The 22,057-nt window shown below is 41.5% G+C and overlaps 1 protein-coding gene across 1 annotated transcript in view; it reads right to left on the minus strand.

Moving 5' to 3' along the window:
• Nf1 (neurofibromin 1) overlaps positions 1 to 20,827 on the minus strand; it is a 666,749-nt gene extending 645,922 nt beyond the window's left edge. Inside the window, exon 1 of the mRNA XM_068225031.1 lies at positions 20,704 to 20,827. Coding sequence (XP_068081132.1) covers positions 20,704 to 20,763 — 60 coding nt within the window. The 5' untranslated portion in view covers positions 20,764 to 20,827. The remainder of the gene's footprint in view (positions 1 to 20,703) is intronic.
• Positions 20,828 to 22,057: the final 1,230 nt, after the last annotated feature.

Here is a 22,057-nt window from a genome sequence, read left to right on the forward strand (position 1 = left end):
CTGCCACACGAGTGGCTCCCACAAGTAAGTAAGTAAGTAAGTAAGTAAGTAAGTAAGTAAGTAAGTAAGTAAGTAAGTAAGTAAGTAAGTAAGTCAGTCAGTAAGTAAGTAAGTAAGTAAGTCAGTAAGTAAGTTGTCTTTATTCGTGACGAAGTTAGGGCTCAAGGCCCTCTCTTACACTTAACCACAACATTTAAAATAATTAACATACATATTTTTTTTTTAAATACAACAAATCTTTTCTTTAAATAATATAGTACTAATAGCAAATACAGTGATAGTAATAAAAGAAATAATTATAGAATGTACAATATGACAATATGAATGAACATGATAATTTTAAAACTAACCCTAGTAATAATAAAAGAAGGGAACACAGTAAAAACCTGTAAGTAGCAAATACATTTCTAATTTTTATGAAAATAACCTCATTCACGCACTCATTCACACTACGCACATCGAACAACTCAGCTAGAGGTATTCAGCAAGTGATTTTGGCAAGCGATCTTAAATCTCCTAAGAGAACGTAAACACCTAACGGTAGCAGGCAGGGTATTCCACAGCCTAGCGGCAGTGACTACAAAGGAGCGGTTGTAAGACCTGGAGTGACTGAGAGATATTGTTAAACAGGAGCCAGATCGTGTATCATGGTTATGATAGGAGAGGTAATTAAAGTTTGATGAGAGATAATTTGGTACACCTGAGTTTAGAACTCCATGCAGAAGGAACAACATGTGGAGACTGCGACGCTCATGAACACGAAGCCATGACAACTCCCTATAATAATGTGAAATGTGAGAATCATATCGCAGCTTAAATATAAATCGAATACAGGTGTTTAAACTCCGTTCGAGTATCTTGTTACTGTCTTGAGTTATGTCCGTAAGTATAGTGTCTCAGTAGTCTAGAATTGGTAAGATTAGGGATTTTACCAGTTGTATTTTAAGATGTTATGGAAATATGGAAGAGTAGCGTTTGAGAGGAAAAAGAGACTTCTGCACTTTACGGCATGTATTTGTCGCTTGTTCAGTCCAATTTAGTGTCTCAGTCATTATAACACCTTTACTGACGTACAATATGGCACGACAGTATTATTTAAAATAATTGGGGGTATATGTCTACTTTTTAAGAAGTTAAGGTTTCTTATGGTACCAAATATAATGGTCTGAGTTTTGTTAAGATTAATTAACAAGCTGTTATTTTTCGCATAGTCATTCAGTCGTCATAAGTCAAAATTTACTCTGTCAATGGCTACAGCTATGTCTTGTGGATATGAGTGATAATTAATCTGAAGATCTTCTGCATAGATATGGTACTTGCTATATTTCAATGCGTCCCCTATGTCGTTCACACTAACAACAAATAAAAGTGGGCCCGAAACCGACCCCTGCGGGACACTTATTGACTTGTTATGCCATCCTGAGTACATTGTTCCCACTGATACTCGTTGCCAACGGTCAGTAAGGTAGGAGCTAAAAAATTTAAGAGATGTCTCATTAAAGTTGAGACTACGGAGTTTTAGCAGTAGTAACCCAGGGCTAACCGTGTCAAAGGCGCTGCTTAGGTCTAGTAGTGTTGCTACAGTCACATATCGTTGGTCTATTGCATGTCTGATATCATCTGTAACCCGCGGTACTATGTCCTTTTTTAAAGCCGAATTGAAAAGGGTCAAGGAGGGAATTCTGGGTCAGGTATACCGTGATTTGTGCATGAATCAGATGTTCGAGTGCTTTGGCGAGGGGTGGTAGGATGAACACAGGGCGGTAATCTCATGGAGAATCTAAAGTAGTACTTTTCGGGATTGGCCTTCTTAGTGCGTCTTTCCAAACATTAGGGAATACTCCATTGGTCAGGCAGTAGTTGAATATGTGAGTCAGTGTTGGCAGTACAGCCCCGATGATGTTTTTAATTAATTTTATTGACATACCGTCATTACCTGTCGCATCGGAAGTGATGAAGTACATTACACGTTTAACATCATTCGCGCTAACGGTGTGGAAAGAGAACTGGTCGCGCTCGGAACGGCATGCTGAGTTTGTGGGATTAGCCGGTAATGGAACTGGTCCGACTTTAGGCTGAGAAAAGTAATAATTTAACGTATCTAGAGATATTGTAGGAATGTGCTCTTCTACAGCTTTGCCTATGCCCAAAGATCGTAGCTTCTTCCATGTTTGGTTTAAATTATTTCCCGCTAACTGTTGAAAGTAGTGGTATTTGCTGTTTCTAATTAGTTGTTTAACTTTGTTTCTCAGTTTCCTGTATTGTTCAAAGTCATCTTTGTCACGTGTTCATCTGAGTTTTGTTAGGATTTATTAACAAGCTGTTATTTTTCGCATAGTCATTCAGTCGTCGTAAGTCAAAATTTACTCTGTCAATGGCTACGGCTGGCCACAGCAGATCTTACCTCGGTCATCAGCCAAGAAGAAGGGGGACGGGGTAAATCTTACCTGCCTCTCCGGAGCATGTTTGTCATACTAGTTCAGCACTAAAGAGTTGAATCTGTTAACTTTTGAGTCAATGTCATGAAGATTACATATGCCATCCCACAGTAAGTTATATGCGTCATTGCATAGGTCATCTAATTCAATATGTTTTATGTCTCTTAAAATAACTTAGCGTGCTTCATACTTCGGTCCACGGATAGAGTAACTATCAAACTATGTACTATCGAAGAGGAGTCCAAGAAATCGGTAAATGTCAACTACAGGAATAGCAACATTTCCTAAATAAAGTTCAGGATGAGGGTGAAGAGTACGTTGGCGACAAAAGTGGACAACAGAGGTCTTTGTGGTGGAAAACCGAAAGCCATGTTCGAAGGTCCACTGCTCCACTCTCCTAATAACTTGCTGTAATTGTCGTTCTGTGACTGCCATATTACGCAAGCTATAGTGCAGAGTAAAATCGTCCACATATAGAGACGGTATTATTGCTGAACCAGCAGTAGCAACAATACCATTTATGGCAGTCGCGAACAGTGAGACACTAAGAACCGATCCCTGTGGGACTCCATTTTCCTGAACGTGGTATTGTGAATATGTCCCCCCTACTCGGACAAGGAATAGACGGAGGGACAAAAAATTTGCAATAAATACCGGCAAGTGACCTCAGAATCTCCACTGATGCAGGACTGAAAGGATACCATATCTCCATGTGGTGTCACAGGCCTTTTCTTAGTCAAAGAAAACAGCTACCAAATGCTGTTTGCGGAGAAACGCATCCTGGATAGAGCTCTCCAGGCGTATCAAGTGGTCAGTGGTCAAACGAGTGGCTCGAATATCACACTGGTACTCGGACAAGAGTCCTTGTTTCTCCAGACACCACACAAGTCGGTGATTTACCATCCTCTCAGATAGCTTACACAGGCAGTTTGTAAGACAAATCGGTCTGTGACTTCCTGCATACTTAGGAACTTTGTCAGGCTTAAGGACAGGAATGACTATGCTTTCTCACCACTGAGATGGAAAATCTTTTTTTTTTTGTTAGTTGCTTTACGTCGCACCGACACAGATAGGTCTTATGGCGACGATAGGACAGGAAAGGGCTAGGAGTGGAAAGGAAGTGGCCGTGGCCTTAATTAAGGTACAGCCCCAGCATTTGCCTGGTGTGAAAATGGGAAACCACGGAAAACCATTTTCAGGGCTGCCGACAGTGGGGTTCGAACCTACTATCTCCCGAATACTGGATACTGGCCGCACTTACGCGACTGCAGCTATCGAGCTCGGTAGATGGAAAATCAACCTCTATCCAGATTCGGTTGAACACACGAAGGAGATATAGTAGACTATCCTCACAAAAGTGATGGATATTGTCTGGTCCAGGAGATGTGTCCTTGCAAAGCGCTAAGGCACTGCAGAGTTCCCACTCCGTAAAGGGCATGTTGTAGTCCTGTGGAGCTTGAGTGGCAAAACTAAGGTGCTGACGTTCTGCCTCCCGTTTCAGAGAGAGGAAATCACGATGATAATTGCCGGAGCCAGATACATCCGCGAAATGACTAGCTAGATGGTTAGCAATCGAGAGTGCTTCATTGACGATACTGCCTACAAGGGAAATTCCCGGTACAGAAGATGATCCTTGGATACCCGAAATACGTCGAAGTTTGGTCAACGCTTGAGATGATTGAGTATGTGACATCCTAGACGACACACATCTCTCCCACGAAGCTTTGTTACTCTGGCGAATAAGAACTCGTGCCTTAGCACGGAGTTTTTAAATGTTACCAAATTGACCACAGTAGACTGCCTACGATAACGTTTATGAGTGCGACGGCATTCTTTGATAGCTGCTGCAATTTCGGCATTCCACCAAGGAACGAGTTTTCGGCAAGGAGTCCCTGAGAAGGAGGGAATGGACTCCTCAGCAGCAGCAAGAATAACTTGGGTGATGTAAGTTATTTCCTTGCCGACAGTCCGCCTGGTAACGTCGTTAAAAACAGCTAGTGATGTGTACTTTGGCCAATCAGCATGTTTAAGAATCCATCGAGGAGGAGCCTCGACAGATTTTTTGTTTCAACAAAGTAAGGATGATGGGAAAATGGTGACTGTCACAGAGATCATCATGTGTATTCCACCGAAACAGCGGAACCAACGTTCAGCTGCATAGACTTATGTCTATGCGAGAATATGTGCCGTAACGGACACTAAAGTGAGTTGGTTCCCCTGTGTTCAAAATACATAAATCCAGTTCTGTTGCTAATGTTTCCAGCTCTCTTCCCTGGGGGCAAGGCATCTCAGAGCCCCATATGGGGTGATGGGCGTTAAAATCGTCCAACAATAGGAAAGAAGGTGGAAGCTGATCTATAAGATCAGTGACATCATTTATGTTAAGAGGCTGGCCTGGTGGAAAATAACCGTTACAAACTGTTGCTATGACAGGCAGTGGTACTCGCACCACAACTGCTTCCAGTGGGGTCCTTAGAGGAACCTCTTCGTTATAGGTATCAGAACGAACAGAAATACCCACGCGACCAGAAGCCCGGTGAGCATAATATCATTCTGTTGAGTATAATCTGAAATTTATCAAGACTGTATGATAACCTGTTCTGAAGTTTGTCTCCTGAACACAGACTATACTCACCGCGTACTCACTAATGAGCTGACGCAGCTCAGCAAGATACCTGTAATAACCGTTACAATTCCACTGTAACAGTGCCAGCCGGGCTGAGTGGCTCAGACGGTTAAGGCGCTGGCCTTCTGACCCCAACGTGGCAGGTTCGATCCTGGCTCAGTCCGGTGGTATTTGAAGGTGCTCAAATACGTCGGCCTCGTGTCGGTAGATTTACTGGTACGTAAAAGAACTCCCGCGGGATTAAATTCCGGCACCTCGGCGTCTCCGAAGACCGAAAAAGTAGTTAGTGGGACGTAAAAACAAATAACATTATTATTATTGTAACAGTGCCATAGTGTGGACTATAAAAGGAGTGTTAGGTTATGAGCTACAAGATGCTCGTGAACCTAAACACTATCAACATCTACATCCGTACATGTAGACGACAGCGCGACGTTCAACCAGTCATCGACAGACGGCGGGGTTGACACCCAGAACTTCGACGTTTTCCGGGGGGCGGGAAGTTCTCCTACAAGGGGAGTGCAAAGGCTTTGGAGCAGGAGTACCTGCTGGCACAGACTCATAGCCTCCAGACGGAGGGCATGATTTCCATTTCGCAGTGGAAATGTGCGAGAACCCGGAAGGGACATTCTTCTAAGCCGCCTTCTTTTAGAGTTTTGACGGGCTGGGAGATGATTTCCCAGTCCTCGTCGGCGATGCCGGCTGGGGCACAGCTTTTGCTGACCTCTTAGGGTGGGGGGGGGGGGAGGCTTAACCTTCTCCCCCCTTGCTGCGCCAGCTTAGAACTGCCAGCCGGTACAGGCTCTGAGGAGCAACAGTCTCCTTGGGCGCAGCGATCATCACGGGTAACGATATCGTGAAAGACGAACCTGGGAGACTCTGAGATATCATGCTGTAGTTGAGTGTACGTGCAGGTGTATTCATGGAATTAAACTTACGGTACGCTTCCTTGTAGGAAAGACCATCCAGGGTCTTGATCTCCTGGATCTTCTTCTCACTCAGATATGTCGGACAGTTCCGATCCCGAGGAGAATGAAGACCAGAGCAGGTAGTGCACTTGTACTGAGTTGTACCACACACAGAATGATTTGAACAACGAGATACCATATGTCTGAATCTCTGGCACTGATAGCATCGCATAGGAGGCGGATGTACAGCCTCACATCGCAAAGATAAGTTGTTACCTCGATTTTCTCTGGTAACAATGACAACTTGAAAGAGACAATGACATCACCAGTGGCAACGTCTTCACCGTTGACCTTGCGCATAATGCGCCGGGCGTGTGGTACGCCACGGTTCTTCATGTCTTCCATCAACTCTTTGTCAGTGTTCAAAATAAGGTCGCGGTGAAAGATAACTCCGCGAACCAGATTCAAGGATTTGTGCTTCTCCACTTTGACGGGGATTTCGCCAAACTGGTCGCACTTTTGCAAGTGATCAGCTTGCAGTGCTGTACGAGTCTTCAAAAGCAAACTACTGTTGCGCATTGTCTTGAGATCCTCAAGTTCGCCGTAGACACCTTCAATGCGTCCACTAAAAAGGATCGATTGTACCAGCTTAAAATCATGCCCATCAGTTCTGGTAGCAACCAGAAACCTAGGGAAGCTGGATCCCATTCCTTCACGCTGCGTATGTTCCCAGGGAGTTGAACCTCTCAGGGAAACAAAAGTTAGACTTCGGTGGGGGACCACCTTGGGATGGGCGACTTCGTTTCGAAGCCATGCCCAAAATCATCCTCCCAGAATGCCACCCACTCCGATCAGGGGTTTCTGTAGCCGAACCAAGCTGCCAAGGCAATACCCACCTGGTCATAGCAGGTACTGCTCGGGGTCCGATGTTGGACGATGCCTAATACGGGATGACTGAGGCAATGAACATGAGGACTCCCTTCCTCGAGTCACCCGCAACAGCACGTACCCCATAGCGTATACAGAGCACTAAATATAGCGAAAAAAATTAAAAAATAATAATAATGTCCTTCTGGCATTCGGCTGTGGGGGGACCTGTGTTGTCAGGTGGATACTACTGCAAAGGTACATGAAGCTCCCACACGCAAGATTGGTGGGTGTTCACAAGCGGGCTTTCGGGCATAATAGCACGCGTGAAGAGGCCCATCTCCGAGCAGCACGCACACAAAAAATTTGGAATCGTTCTACAACGAACCCTTTTAGTTGCTTTCTACGACAGGCAGGGATTACCTGTGAATGTATTCAACCCCTCCTATCCAAAGGAGGTCCAACACTATATCCAACAGCAATCCATGTACGCGCCTAGGTCGCCTCTTACGACAGGCAGGGTATACCGTGGGTGTATTCTACATGTGTGTCCCCCACCCGCAGGGAGTTTCTTTAATTTGAAATGATTTGTCGGAAGCTAAATGTCGTAATTCCATTCTCAGCATATCTGGCATTGTAATGTGTCCTAAGGAGTATATAACGCAAAATAATGATAATGTTGTCCAAAGTCCATATTCCGTTTGAGATAGGTTTTCCTTTCACCACCTTTTCCATAAAATTTCTAATAACTTACGTGACTTAGGGCACATTGCTTGTAATACTGGTACAGAATTATTATTAAGGAAAGAAATAATTGCTGGGCTGAAGGACTCGAACAGCGGAGCCCAAGTGCTCGGTTATGCCAAACTCATGTTAGTAGGTTTAATGGAATATAAAAGAACTCCTGGACGGCAAAATTCTTGCTGCAGTTCAGTGACTTCAAAATCTTCCTCCAAACAATAGTTTTTGTGAAAGTCACAAGCATTCTGTGTTGAAGGGCCAGACATTGAGATGGGAAGCCTTTGCATTAGCCACAGCAGGAAACACTCTCTTCTATAGTTGTTTTTGTTGTAAATGCCACCTGTGTATGCAGTGATTCATATGGTCTGCTTATTGAAGAAAATGTTGGTGAAAGTTAAGAGTTTGTTGTCCATTACTGTTCCTCATGCCAGGGAAATTGTGAAAATTGTAACCATTTCTGGCTGTTCAGATGTGGTTGTTCAAGTCACTACAGGACAGAATGTAGTCATATATTTCATTCAAAACGGATCTCTCTCCTCTTCATTGTAACCTGTTTGCCAACACAAGCAGGCATATAACAGGTCCAGAATCAACAGAGGTGAAAACTACATTCTGAGAAGAATGCCATCATTGACTGTACCTTCCCTGCAGTCATCCCAGGGTTGTCAAGTGAAGCATGGTTCACACTCTGCCACTCTGTCATCATTGCTGCAAGAATAGCTTATTAATATAGTCTGGATTCTGCTCATTGATAGATGGATACTGGTCTTGATCTGCTATGCCTCCCTATGGGCTTTTTTTCTAAGCATTTCAGCAAGATATTTCATTAAAATGTTCTTCATAAGCAGTCTCTGACATTTCTGTCCAGCTTTCTTTGACAGGTTTGATGGATGGCAGTGTTATTTGTGTTGTGACATCAGCATTGTTCTTTTTGATGTGCCATTGATGGTGATGATTGTTATTGTTTAAAGAGAAGTACAACTGGGCTACCATCCTCTATTAACACTATTTAGAGGGAACATGGAAGAGGGTCGACACTTAGAAGAATAAAGGTACTGGTAAAGAAAGGGAAGGGCCATGGAGGATGTGAAAATGAAAGATTCCTAGGCCTCACAAACCTAATACCATTAGTATTGGAAGAAAACAAGAGTTTGCCAAAGGAGGCCAGACATGAAATACAAAACTGAGGATGCTGATTAGAGTAGAAATAATGCCACACTCAGCTAGATGCCCTGTGTTTGCTAACCCATACTCCCAAGTGGGGAGCCTCTTGGGGCCCCTTTTAGTCACCTATTAGAACAGACAAGGGATAGCATGGATGTATTCTCACCCTCGACCTCAAGGGTTTTTGATATGGGACCATTCGATTCTCTCCGATTCTGATGGTGCTACATGTTCTGTTTTCGGGGGCGGGGTAGTGATGCATCACAGTCTGTTCGCTCTCCCTAAAGACATCAATTTGAGGTATGAGTCATACGTAGCCCCTGTCTTCTTGATCTTCAGATTACTAACTCCTGATGATGCCAAATTTGAAAATGTGCACAAATCAATACCTTTTTGCCAGAGTTACAAGTACAACTGTGGAAATAATTGCATCATTGAATGTGGCTGTCTGTTTCCAGCTGTGTATGCCAGCGTTTCTCAAACTTATCTTCAGGGGCCACTTTCATAAGATGATGATAATGTTATTGCCATCCCACTGACTACTTTTATGGTTTTTCGAGATGTTGAGGGGGCTTAAACCGATGACATTATTGTTATGAGATAATGAGGTGCTGGAATTTTGTCCCACAGGAGTTTTTTTTAATGTGCTGGTAAATGGGGCTGATGTAGCCTATTTGAGCACCTTCAAATAGTACCAGAGTAAATCAGGATCAAACCTGCCACCTTGGGCTCAGAGAGCCAGCATCTTAACCATTTGAGCCTCTCAAGCTGGCATTATTATTATTATTATTATTTTATTATTATTATTTTTGCCCTGTTTGAATACATTTTTATTATACTTCCTTTTTGTCAATTTTTTTTACTTCTCGTATGTATGAATTAACATACCAACATTTTGAAAGCTATTGTTTCCCCTCATTTTATATAAGATTAATATGAGCTCTTTTAGTAATCAAAGACTATACTGTACATTCATTTTAGAATAAATCGAATTAATTGAAGAAAGCCAGGCTGACTGGCTCAGACGGTTGAGGCACTGGCCTTCTGACCCCAACTTGGCAGGTTCGATCTTGGCTCAGTCTGGTGGTATTTGAAGGTGCTCAAATACATCAGCCTTGTGTCGGTAGATTTACTGGCATGTACAAGAACTACTCCTGCAGGACAAAATTCCGGCACCCCGGTGTCTCCGAAAACCATAAAAGTAGACAGTGGGACGTAGAAGCAAATAACATTTATCATTGAAGAAACAAAACAAAAATGAATGTAGGTGGTACTTACATAAAAGTGATGAATGAGCCTGCCGACCCTTGCTCTGTTATTCAGTATTTGGATCTTGTGGAGTTAAATCCAGATCCACTCTTCTGGGGTAATGATTAATGACTGACAGATAAAATGAAATGATATTGGAGAGTGTTGTTGGAATTAAAGATGACGGGGAAAACTGGATTACACAGAGAAAAACCTATCCCACTTCTGCTTTGTCCAGCACAAATCTCATATGGAGTGACCGGGATTTGACCACACAGAACTCAGCAATAAGAGGCCGGCATGCTGCTGCCTGAGCCATGGAGACACTTGAAGTGAATCGCCTTGGAAAAAATTACTTTCAATACTTCACCAGCTTTCGTCTTAAATGAATCTGCCCCACTCAAACAGCTCATTTGGAATCTGATACCATTTGATCATAGAATTGCATTAGCATCATAGAATGGTTTAGATACGCTCTTTTTACATTTATCCAAGACATTGCATGTAGACACGGATTTATATGCCTCACCATTCATGAAACCAATGACAGCATTCCCAATCATTATCCCTGCATTGTCTGTCATCTCAAGTGATACCCACATTCGAGAGTCTTGCATACCTTATTTGTCTTCTTTGTCTTTTTCTTCATAGATATGAAAATAATTACTTTGATACCATAAAATACAGTATTAAGTTAGGTAAATATATTGGAGTTTTCCTCTTCGCCTTCACCTAGTGGAGATTGCGGTCCACATAGCCCGCTCCGACGTGTTGTTGCAGCATGGAAAGCATCGTCTGAAGTGCAGTTATGCCATCTTCGCATGTCTTTCAATTCGAACTTTGTTGTCATACACTTTGATCTTTCCAAATCTGTTGGGCTTTCTAGTCATAGCAACGTTGAAAGAATTTCCCCCCCCCCCCCCAGAGATCCAAATGGGGGAATAGAAACTCCGGATAATAATTTTACGTTAAACAGAGCCATGCCATGTGAACTTAAAGGGATGTCCTTCAGGATCTTTAATGCAGTGGTTTCCCGTTGCCTTCCGCATCCTAATGCCGTTGACCAGTTGTAGGATCTTCCGCCTTTTGGGACCATTTCCTGTCCCAAGAACAATACAGTGCTCTAACCTATACCCGCTCATCCACCCTCAAGGAGACTGCTGCCACTTGGTAGAGGGGATCTTCTTATACCGGAAGATACTCGGTCCCTTCATTCGTTAGCCGCCTGCATATAACAAAATTGTCATAAACAGTCGCTGCCCCTTCTCTACCGCAGAGAAGTGAATGTATGGATTTCACCATCATTGAAACTGAGACCATAATGGCTTTTCTCAGTTTCTCTGGATCTTCAGAGAGGGGAGTTTTCCTCATGAATGTAAAAATATGTACTGTACCTGGGTATGTGGACAAATATGGAAAATAGAATATGTTTTTAATCACTCTATATATCAATTTTTAAACATATTACAACATTTTAACTGTAGCTGACAAAAAAATAAATATGTATTTACACAGAAATCCCAACTCTGGTGACCATCCATCCATCTGTCCGTCCATCATCCATTTCATGTTCACTTTCACACTGTTACTGCTGCTGTTATCATTGTCATTAGTTATTATGATAGATTCTATTCTCTCCTCTACTAGTCCCTTCTGTTCACAGTACTCATTCCCCCCCACATGATCACAAATGCTAATCCAGTCACTTCCCCCTAATTCTGAAAATCTCTGTCTGCTAAGGCGTTTAAAATCATCAATTTTTAAGATGGCATTATTAGCACCAACCCATTGTTTTACATTAGACCAGGTGAGTTCTATGGGATTTAGATCTACATGATGAGGAGGTAGTCTCGTACCATATGCCCACTAGCAGCCATTATTGTGTCGCTGCTTATGAAGTTTATTAAGTTCATGTAGTTGAACTTTCACATAGTGGAATGTTTTTAACCCGCAGCCAGTTTTTCATAGTATCCTTATTAGAATTTGGTGTTGGACCTTTGTCTTTCGGCATGTTGTGTTATGAGGCATTGTCTGTTACAAGCAATGAATTGAGTTGCCAATTACAGGTAGGTATCAACTTCTCTTTTAACCAACGAATATAAAATTCACTATTCATATCTTTGTGTAGTATTCACTTTTCTTGTGGGACTGGTAAATAACCAGCATGTTCAGAACAAAACCTTTCCTACCACCAATATGGAGAATAATCAGTCGTTCTGCTTTTGGGGGCTAACACTTCAAGTGCTATCATCAGTCCTGGCATTAGGCATAGAATGGCTACTATGTATATATAGGTCACATCTTCATATAATAAGGGAAGGCCTTCTTCCTTGTACTTCTTTATGGCTGTAAGGTATTATACTCGCATGTTCTTATGTTATGTTTCTTGATTAAAACCCTTCAACCCTTCTATTATTACTAGTCTTCTCCCAATTGAAGCCTAACTCTTTTACAGTACTTCTAAAACAGGTGCAACCTCCTAGGAAACCAATTTTCTCTTCTAACACAGGTTGTAATTTAGATATTGACGGAGTTGTTTTCTGATGAATGCAAAATTCATTAATTGTGCGTCAAATAACATGCTGATCAAAATCGTCAATATCCATTTCTTTCCATGCTTTTCCTCGTGTACCAAATTAAGTTCTTTTGGTCTCATGTTGTCTCTGTTCTACTAAAATTCTCTTGACTGTCCTCAACAACACTTGCTGCATTTGCTTCTCTTTGTTGTACTTTAAACAACTCTCTTCTTTACTGTTCTTGCATTTTATTCTTGCTCTCCTCAGTTTCTTTGTAAAACTATAAACATTGAAAACAGTCTCGCATGTTTGTACCCATTATTTTAAAGGAATTCATACTTTCCAGTGTCAACTCAGTTAAATACGTATAACTTTAAAGCTTTTCAGTCTGTTGAACATACAAGTTCAAACAAATATTACACTATAACATATCCATAAAAAAAAAAAAATATTAAACAAGGAATAAAACGAAACATTTTTACTTATTTGATAATAAGGTTTTTTTTATAGGTATGTTATAATGTAATTCGACAGACTGAAAAGCTTTTAAGTTACATTTGTGCTTTTGTTGTCATAAACTTCAGTTAACAGGTAGCAAAACTCACTTTTTTTTTTTTGGCGTCGCACTTACACAGATATGTCTTACAGCGACGATGGAATAGGAAAGGCCTAGGAATTGGAAGGAAGCGGCCGTGGCCTTAATTAAGGTACAGCCCCGGCATTTGCCTGGTGTGAAAATGGGAAACCACAGAAAACCATCTTCAGGGCTGCCGACAGTGGGGCTTGAACCCACCATCTCCCGATTACTGGATACTGGCCGCACTTAAGCAACTGCAGCTATCGAACTCTGTGATTTGCTTTAAGCTAGTAACTGTACTTCCCAGTCAAGTCTTGTCACTAGAAGAATTGCCTTCCCTTCCTGCCCCACTTCCACATACCACAAGTATACCAACTGTTAGTCAACATGAGACAGGACTGCCAGCAGGCTTTGCGTTCTCTTTCAATTGCCAAATTGATCTGAGGCAGTTATAGGTTAGTCAATGGTGGTAATATGGGAGGGGTAGTTCCCCCCAACTTTGTGGAGAAAAATATATTTTTATTTCATTTTAGCTGAATAAAACTAGGAATTATTTTTTAAAAATATACAAAACCTGTTGTCGTAACACCTAATTCCTTCCTTTAATTTCTGTAATTATTTTAAACAATTACTCTACAGAAATACGCACAAAATTTCATTTTTCGCGGCAATCAGATTCGCACAATGCCACGGCAAGTAGTGGAGACTTGCCCTACAGCATGTAGCATGTACTGTGAGGAGGGGCAGCAGGGGTATATTTTTGCCAAGGTCATGGATGCTGAGGTATGATTCACCTGCTTGCCATGAGCAAACGTCAGTGTGGCAGTCTCATTCAATGTGTCTGTGTAGTTCTATCTAGCGTCTGTCATTTTGTTAGTGTGTAGTCAAATACTAAATTACTCTTAATTGTATAATCATACTGTACTTCTATTTAATTGTTACATGTGTAATTGTTCCTTAGGTGAAAGTGTTATGGTATAGTATTTAATAAAAATCTCAAACTATTATTACTGCAGTTAAGTTGTTAAACTGACATCTTTTACTTCTCTATCAAAACTCACTCAGAGACCAATAAAAACTTATAATTTTATAGCTTTTCTTTTTCATTTCTGTTATCTACCCTGTCCCCTCCACTATTTTTCATTGTACATACATTTTTGTGCCTTCCGTACTTCTAATTCCCAATCGCCTGCCACTGATTGGAGTTCGGTGTCTACTCCATAGCATACCCCCACTGACCAAACAAATACATTGACCTCTTCCTGAGTTCTAGGTGGAGGTGGCAGTGATTATTGTTTTAAGAGGAAGTAGGCCCACAACCGAGCTGCCAGTGTAGCTATTAACACTAATCAGAGGGAAAAAGGAGAAGGTTGGAACCATAAATAATTGAAGGTATAGGCTACAGAAAGGATGAGCCATGAAGGATCTGAAAATGAAGGACTCCCTAAGACATGAAAACCCAATACTTTCAGGGTTGTAAAAGAACAAGAGTTAACCCCAAGAGAGGTCAAATAGGAAAGATGAAGGCAAGGAGCCTGACACAAGTGGAAGCAATGTCAGACTCAGCTATGGACCTGTGGTCGCCAACACATGCTCCCGAGATAAGACCTCTTGGGTTACCTTTTACAATAGGCAGGGGATACTATGATGCATTCTACCAATCCCACCATGGGGAACTGAGCAGTACCACCAATTCTGACTGGTGGTGGTGGTGATGTTGTTTTAAGAGGAAGTACAACTTGGCAACCATTGTCTATTTGCATTATTTGGAAGATAAATGAGAGGTCTGACACCAGAGAATTGAGGTATTGGTAAAAGAAGGGAAAGGCCATGAAGTGGATGAAAATTTAAGATTCATTAGGCCTAGCAAACCCAATACTATCACGGTCAGAAAAGAGTTAACCAAGGGAGGCCAGATAGGGGAGAGGAAGGTGAGGAACTGTCACAATTAAGTAGAATAATTCCAGATTCGGATAGGGGACCCGTCGTCGCCAACCCATGGTCTCCTTTCAGTTGCCTCTTATGACAGGATACTGTGGGAGTATTCAACTGACCCTACTCCTTTTTATCTCTTATATACCATAACTTGGATTTCTAATGTAGGCAAATATAATGAATTCCTATTAGTCTAGGTCTATATTCAAAACACTTTCCAAATTTGAAGGCAAATCAGTCATAGCCACCATAGATTTCTGACTTTGAAATTTTCTGAGGAAAGGTTCAACATCTGACAAAATACTTCTAAAGCACTTAATTTTGCCTAAAGTAGCAGATTCTTCACAGCTTCTCTACGGTATTGAAGATCTTTTTGTTTTTATCAGTGTACTCTCTTACAGATTTGTCACTGTGATCATAAACGGTATTTTAAGAGCTTGATCAACACAGCATCCATTTTCCAACCATCTTCTTGCAGTGAACTTGTAAGGAAATGTGGTGCTTGTTATGCCTGTATATTTAGCACGTCGAGCAGGGCTATGTTTAAAAAGACTGTGCAGAGATCTGATAAAATTTAAAAGGTCCTAGTCAATTTTGGAGATCCCAGTTTTCATAGCTCAATTCACTGTATGCAAACTGCATATGCCTATATCAAGAAGAGCTTTAGCCTTGGGGTTTAGCACTTGCAAATGATTTTGTTTTTAAATAAAACTGAGGTTAACATTTGACCCATCCATTGAGACTTACAAAATATTGCCTAAAAGTAAGGACAGTCCATGTATACAAACCCATCAAATAAGCTGATTGATTGACTGATGATGGTACGAAATGAGACGAAATGGAATGACATATTAAAAGTCTAAAATTCTCCACTGACCAGAATTCAAAGCGTGAGAACGAAGAATGAATGGATGGACATGAATTTAAAACAATCAGTGGATGCGACCCGCAATGCCTCACATTCACATAAACTGACGTGACACAATAGTATTACTGACCAAGGGACTTCTGCTATAGCATAACACTGACTCGAATATACGTGCAGTCAAAAGGGGGTCCAAAATCGAAGTTTTCGGCCCCTCATAACGGTACTGATCGCTAGGAAAGTAGAACCATGGTATTTGTCATGTTGCGGTACTAATCAAAAGTATAGCAGAGACTCGCGGTATTCCACACATTATGGTACTACTCACAGGTTACGAAATTTGACATATAATACAAACCTATGGTTTTTCTCACATTGCGGCGCCATTTACAGGCAACGCAACCCTATGGTGTTCATCACATAAGAGTACTAACCACAGGAACCTTCCGCTAGCCCGTGGTGTTCTTCATATAGTGGGTACTAATCATAGGCAAGGCAGAACCATGGTAGCTATCATCCCATGGTCCTGCTCATATGGTGGTACTAATCACAGGTACTGCAAAAGCCGACCGCACGGTGCTCCTGTGTGCTACTAATCACAAACCTATTTCGTACCTAATATAGTGGTACTACGCGCAAGTAAAAGCGACCCTTGGTGTTCTCCGCGTGGTGGTACTGATCATGAGTAGTTTCATAGTTCTAATACAATCATCCCTTGGTCGCCCCTTTTAGTTGCCTCTCACGACAGGCAGGGGATATCGTGGGAGTATTATTCGTCTGCCTCCCCCACCCACAGGGGGTACTGTGTTTGGTCCGCGAGAGGTATTTTTCCCTCAAGTCTGCCGGCAAGCCGGTTAGGACCCCCCTATCCGCCACCTGGGAGTATCAACTCTCCCCCTGCTACGCATCAAATAAGCGATCTTCCGCCTAAAAATACACTATTCCAATACCTTGTTGCAACTTTTGAAATTTACATACCTAAACATTACACACATTCAGACCACTTCCTGGTACGTGCGCGAATTAGGGCTAGGATCTCCAGTGCATTCAAAGGAACCTGAACCAACATACCAAAATACAATATAACAGCACTAGAATCATCTGAAGTTAAAAAGCAAAACCAGGAGAGGATAATACAGATCCTTGAAAATACTGAAGAATGCAACAACACTGAGTATCAGTGAGAAATAATTAAAAATGCAATGAAGGCATCAGCGAATGAAACAGTGGGAATTGAAACAAGATATAAAAAATCTCCTTGGTTTGACGCTGAGTGTGAAATAGCAACAGAAGAGAAGAACATGGCATACAGAAGGACATTACAATCAAATTGTACAAGAAGAATGAAGGAAGTCTATAAAGAAAAACAGAGGATTGAAAAGAAGATCCATCAGAGGAAAAAGAGAGAGTGCATGAAGGCAAATATCGAAGAAATGGAGCTTCTGAGAAATCAAAATGAGGCGAGGAAATTTTACAGAGAGGTAAATGCTGCATGGAAACTCTGCTGTGGTAAAATTAGCCTGATAAAAAGGATGAAACAGGAAAAATTGTTAGCGAGGGGAAAGAGATATATGAAAGATGGCGGTAACATTCTGATAGACTCCTGAATTTCAGAATGATAATAGATACTCAATTGATGCGCAAGGAGAAAATGACCCTGACGAAAATATAGGTCCACTAACTTTAGAAGAGGTGATAACTGCCATGAAAAAATTGAAGAATAACAAGGCAACAGGAACAGATTATATTCCAGCGGAACTGCTCAAGCAAGGTGGCAATGAATTGGAACGGACTTTCCTAAAAATAGCTACTTCAGTATGTGATGAGGAGAAAATGCCTCAGCAATGGGAAGAAGGAATTATATGTCCTATATATAAGAAAAGGGATCAGTTTGAGTGTGATAGTTATAGAGGAATTATGTTACTTAACTTGGGATATAAAGTATTCTCCAACATTCTATTTGACCGTCCTCTCCCAATTGTTCAGAGAGAGACTGGGATTTATCAGTGTGGATTTATCCGAGGAAAGTCAACTACAGATCAGATTTTCATCTTAAGGCAAATTTTAGAGAAGACAATCGAATTTGGGATTGGCACGCATCTCCTCTTCATTGACTACAAAGGAGCATATGACAGTATAAACAGAGAGCAATTGTAACATGCTATAACTGAACTGGGAATTCCTAGAAAATTGGTAAGGCTGGTGAGAATGACGATGAGTGGGACACGAAGTAGTATAAGAACGGGAGGAATGTTGTCTGAGACATTAAATATTCAAAATGGGGTATGGCAGGAAGATGCGCTGGCATGTCCCCTTTTTAATGTTGCCTTGGAAAAGGTGATGAGAGATGCAAACCTCCTGAATAGAGGAACAATTTTCTATACATTCAGTGCAGATACTTGCTTATGCTGATGATATAGTGGCAAGAACTCGAAAGGCAATGGAAGAGACATTCATCGCCCTTGAACAGGCCAGTAGGAAAATGGGACTGAACATCAACCAGCAGAAAACTAAATATATGGCTGCTGGGAAAGCACATAAGGAGAACATGCCACCCTCAATAATCGTGGGCAATTACACCTTTGAGAGAGTTGAGCAGTTAAATGTCTGGGATCGACAGTCACCTACTCAAATGATACCTCTCATGAAATTAAACAGAGATTAATAGCAGCCAACAGAGCCTATTGTGCTCTAACAAGGCTTCTCTTCTCAAGGCTCTTGACCCGTACCACTTAATTAATCATCTAGGCCTATAAAACACTTATAAGACCTGTGCTTACATATGCCTCGGAAACTTGGTCATTAACAGCAAAAGATACTGGAATGCTGGATGCCTTCGAAAAAAAAGATACTTCGAAGAATGATCGGCCCAGTCTGTGAAAGAGGAACATGGAGGAGGAGGTACAATCATGAACTGTACAACATTTATAAAGACCCACCTATTAGAATAGTGAAATCAGCCAGATTGAGGTGGGCCGGGCATGTCGCACTGATGAGTGATACGGAAGTACCTAAAAGGATATTAAATGGAAATCCAGGGGGACAGAGAGGACGAGTTCGACCAAGAACCAGATGGATGGATGGAGTTGGATCGAGATAAATGGCGGAAGACTGTTGAAGAGGCCAAGGTTCACAATGAACTGTAGAGCCACAGAAGAAGAAGAAGAAGAAGAGGAAGAAGAAGAAGCCTTACACACAAGTCCATTTGTCCTCTATGGACAAATTTGTCTAATGATTCATCTAAACAAACAACGTAGTCAGAGCACTGTTTTAAGTCATTTTGAAAACTTTCTTTAAAATATGGGGTAATCCATTATTTAGGACCTATAACATAGGAAGCCTTAGTCTTGCCCGTAGTAAAGTTTTGAGCAATTTTACTGTCTGGGAACAATGTTTTGAATGCTGCGGAGGTTTCATCACAAAAGAGAGAACCTGGAGAGCCCATATGGCTTCAGCCGATTAACATCATCTTTATTCACACTGCAAGTCTTTAAACTCCTTTGACTTGTTCCTGGCACTGCTAATTCCTCTGTAGCTGTTGATGTAGTGCTAACTCTTGGCTGCGTATCTTCAAGCAGAGATGGATTAGAGGTATTCTTTGCAAAGAAAGACATTGTTGGCTGGGAAGAGTTACCTTTCATGTATTTTATATGAGTAGGTCCTTTAGCATGAGAAGTGATTGCCCATATTACTAAGTTTGAATGATTTACAACACACTTCACAATTTGCTGAAGCTGCAATTTTTTTTGCAAGTGGCTTTACGCCCCACCGACACAGGTAGTTCTTATGGCAACGATGGAATAGGAAAGGCCTAGGAATTGGAAGGAAGGAGCCGTGGCCTTAGTTAAGGGACAGCCCCAGCCTTTGCCTGGTGTGAAAATGGGAAACCACGGAAAACCATCTTCAGGGCTGCCGACAGTGGAATTAGAACCCACTATCTCCCGGATGCAAACCCACAGCCGCGCGCATCTAACCAAACGGCAAACTCGCCCGGTGCTGAAGTTGCATCATTTACCAATATGTCCAACCAACTAGTTTGGGAAACACTTTACTGTCTAGCCAAAATTTATTAAATGTACACTACTTGTTAACCAATGTCATGAGTTTCCAGAAAGCATTCTAGAAATTAAATTCAAAAATCCATCATTGGGGAAGATTTCCCTGACTTTCCAGATTTTCTGTCTACTGGTACTACTCTCCCTGACTACATTTTTTACCCTGACTTTCCAGAATGTGGACACTATGATGGCTGAGTAGCTAGTGTCTTAGTTTTCAGTCCTAGGGGCCACAAGTTCAATTCCCGGTTGGGTCGTGGGATTTCCATGGTAAATTATTCATTTAAAATTATGTATTTAAAAGAGCTCCTGAGCAAAAAATACAAGGTGAGGAAGTTGAATGTTATCATCTGTAGGAGAATTAGAATATCTTACGATCCTATTTCACAAAATCATGTATTATTTACCTTGTTCCATAAATAAAACTGTTTTAAAGGGGAGTTATTTAACAAACTTGTATTTACACCAATGGAAGGAATATTTAAAAACTCCCAACAACACAAGATCAATTTATTGGTTCAAAAATGATCCGCCGAAGACATTCGCCATCACCCGTCAGACAGCAAGACGTACAATAGAACTGTCAGTTACATAAACAAATCATATATCCACGCCTTTCATTCATCCATAAACCCCCACCATAACATCCGGTAGACACAGCCCATTCATAGCAGTCCGCCAAACTATTGATTTTCATTCAACAGTAAATATCAGCAATTCCTGAACAGTATTGCAATAACAGTCGTATACAAATTTATACTACCTGCTCTTCAAAGCGCGTTATCAAGGACGTCACCCATTCCACTGGCTTTTGAGTTGCCATGATTTGATGTTTGAAGTTTACTCAGCGCTCACATTTCAACAGATCTCTCTACTGCCATTTTGCATTGGACTGTTTCCATTAGCAATACAAGAATGCTCCAATATGGATTAGCTTACGGAAGGTTGTGTTCCAGTATTTAGAGAATTTCACTCGGCAAATAAAAGTAAGTTGTATTATATCGATTAAATTGAATAAAGAAAGGCTAAAGAAAATTTAAAAACTGTATTTCTTGTACTACCATCACATTTATTTGAAACAGCTATTCCTGGCAGTTAAACGCATTTCTGTAGTTTTCTTATAATAATAAGAAGAAGAAGAAGAAGAAGAAGAAGAAGAAGAAGAAGGAGAAGTAGAAGCAGAAGGAGGAGAAGAAGGAGAAGAAGAAGAATAGTTTTACGAGGGATTGTGGAAAATCTTCAAAAGACACTTGTGAAGGGCCCGCACTTCACAAGTGTGTGGGATTCTTACCCACTAAAAACCACACACCCTTTTCCCACGAAGTGTGCCATCATCCCAGAACCGCTCTCGCATTACTTCAGGGTGATATCCTGGTTTCGCAGCATCACCGAAATAATATTATCTGTTGTCAATTCTCCTAGTTCAGTTTCCACACATCTTCTCTGAATCATCCAATGGCCGCATACAAAAAAGGTGTGAAATACGTCGTCAATGTCATCACATTATATGCATGCTGCGTCACTCGCTCTGCCCACTTTATGCAGGAATTTCCGGAAATATCCATGTCCTGTTAGAAGCTGCGTGAGGTAGTAATTTACTTCACCATGGGCCCTTTCAACCCAGATATCCAAGCGTGGTATCAGTCGCTTGGTCCATTTGCCTCGAGGGTCACTTTTCCATCTGAGTTGCCATCGCCTCATCCGTTGACTGAAGGCACGCTTCCTTGAACATTTCTTTCCCAGCTCTCCCTGGGCACGCCAGATTTCATGTCGCTCCAATGCAAGTAGGTCTATTTGGGTTTTGCTGCCACCGTGAGGATTGCAGGTTCGGGAACCGTGCGGTATGCACATGCAATACGTAAAGCCGCTCTCCGTTGTACGTCAGCTATCTTTCTCCGGTAGCAAGCAAATCTCAAGGATTCAGCCCAGATTTCAGAGCTATATAGGAGCACTGACTGAACCGTCGACATGATAAGGCGTCGTTTACTGAATTTCGGACCTTTAGTATTTCCCATTAGTCTGCTAAGTGCAGTCAGGTATTTTACTGCCTTGTCTGTCGCTCTCTGAATATGATTCCAGAATGTGAGCTTGGAGTCAAGTGTCACTCATAAATATAT

Source organism: Anabrus simplex, chromosome 1 (genome assembly GCF_040414725.1).
Source record: "Anabrus simplex isolate iqAnaSimp1 chromosome 1, ASM4041472v1, whole genome shotgun sequence".
Lineage (NCBI taxonomy): Eukaryota > Metazoa > Arthropoda > Insecta > Orthoptera > Tettigoniidae > Anabrus > Anabrus simplex.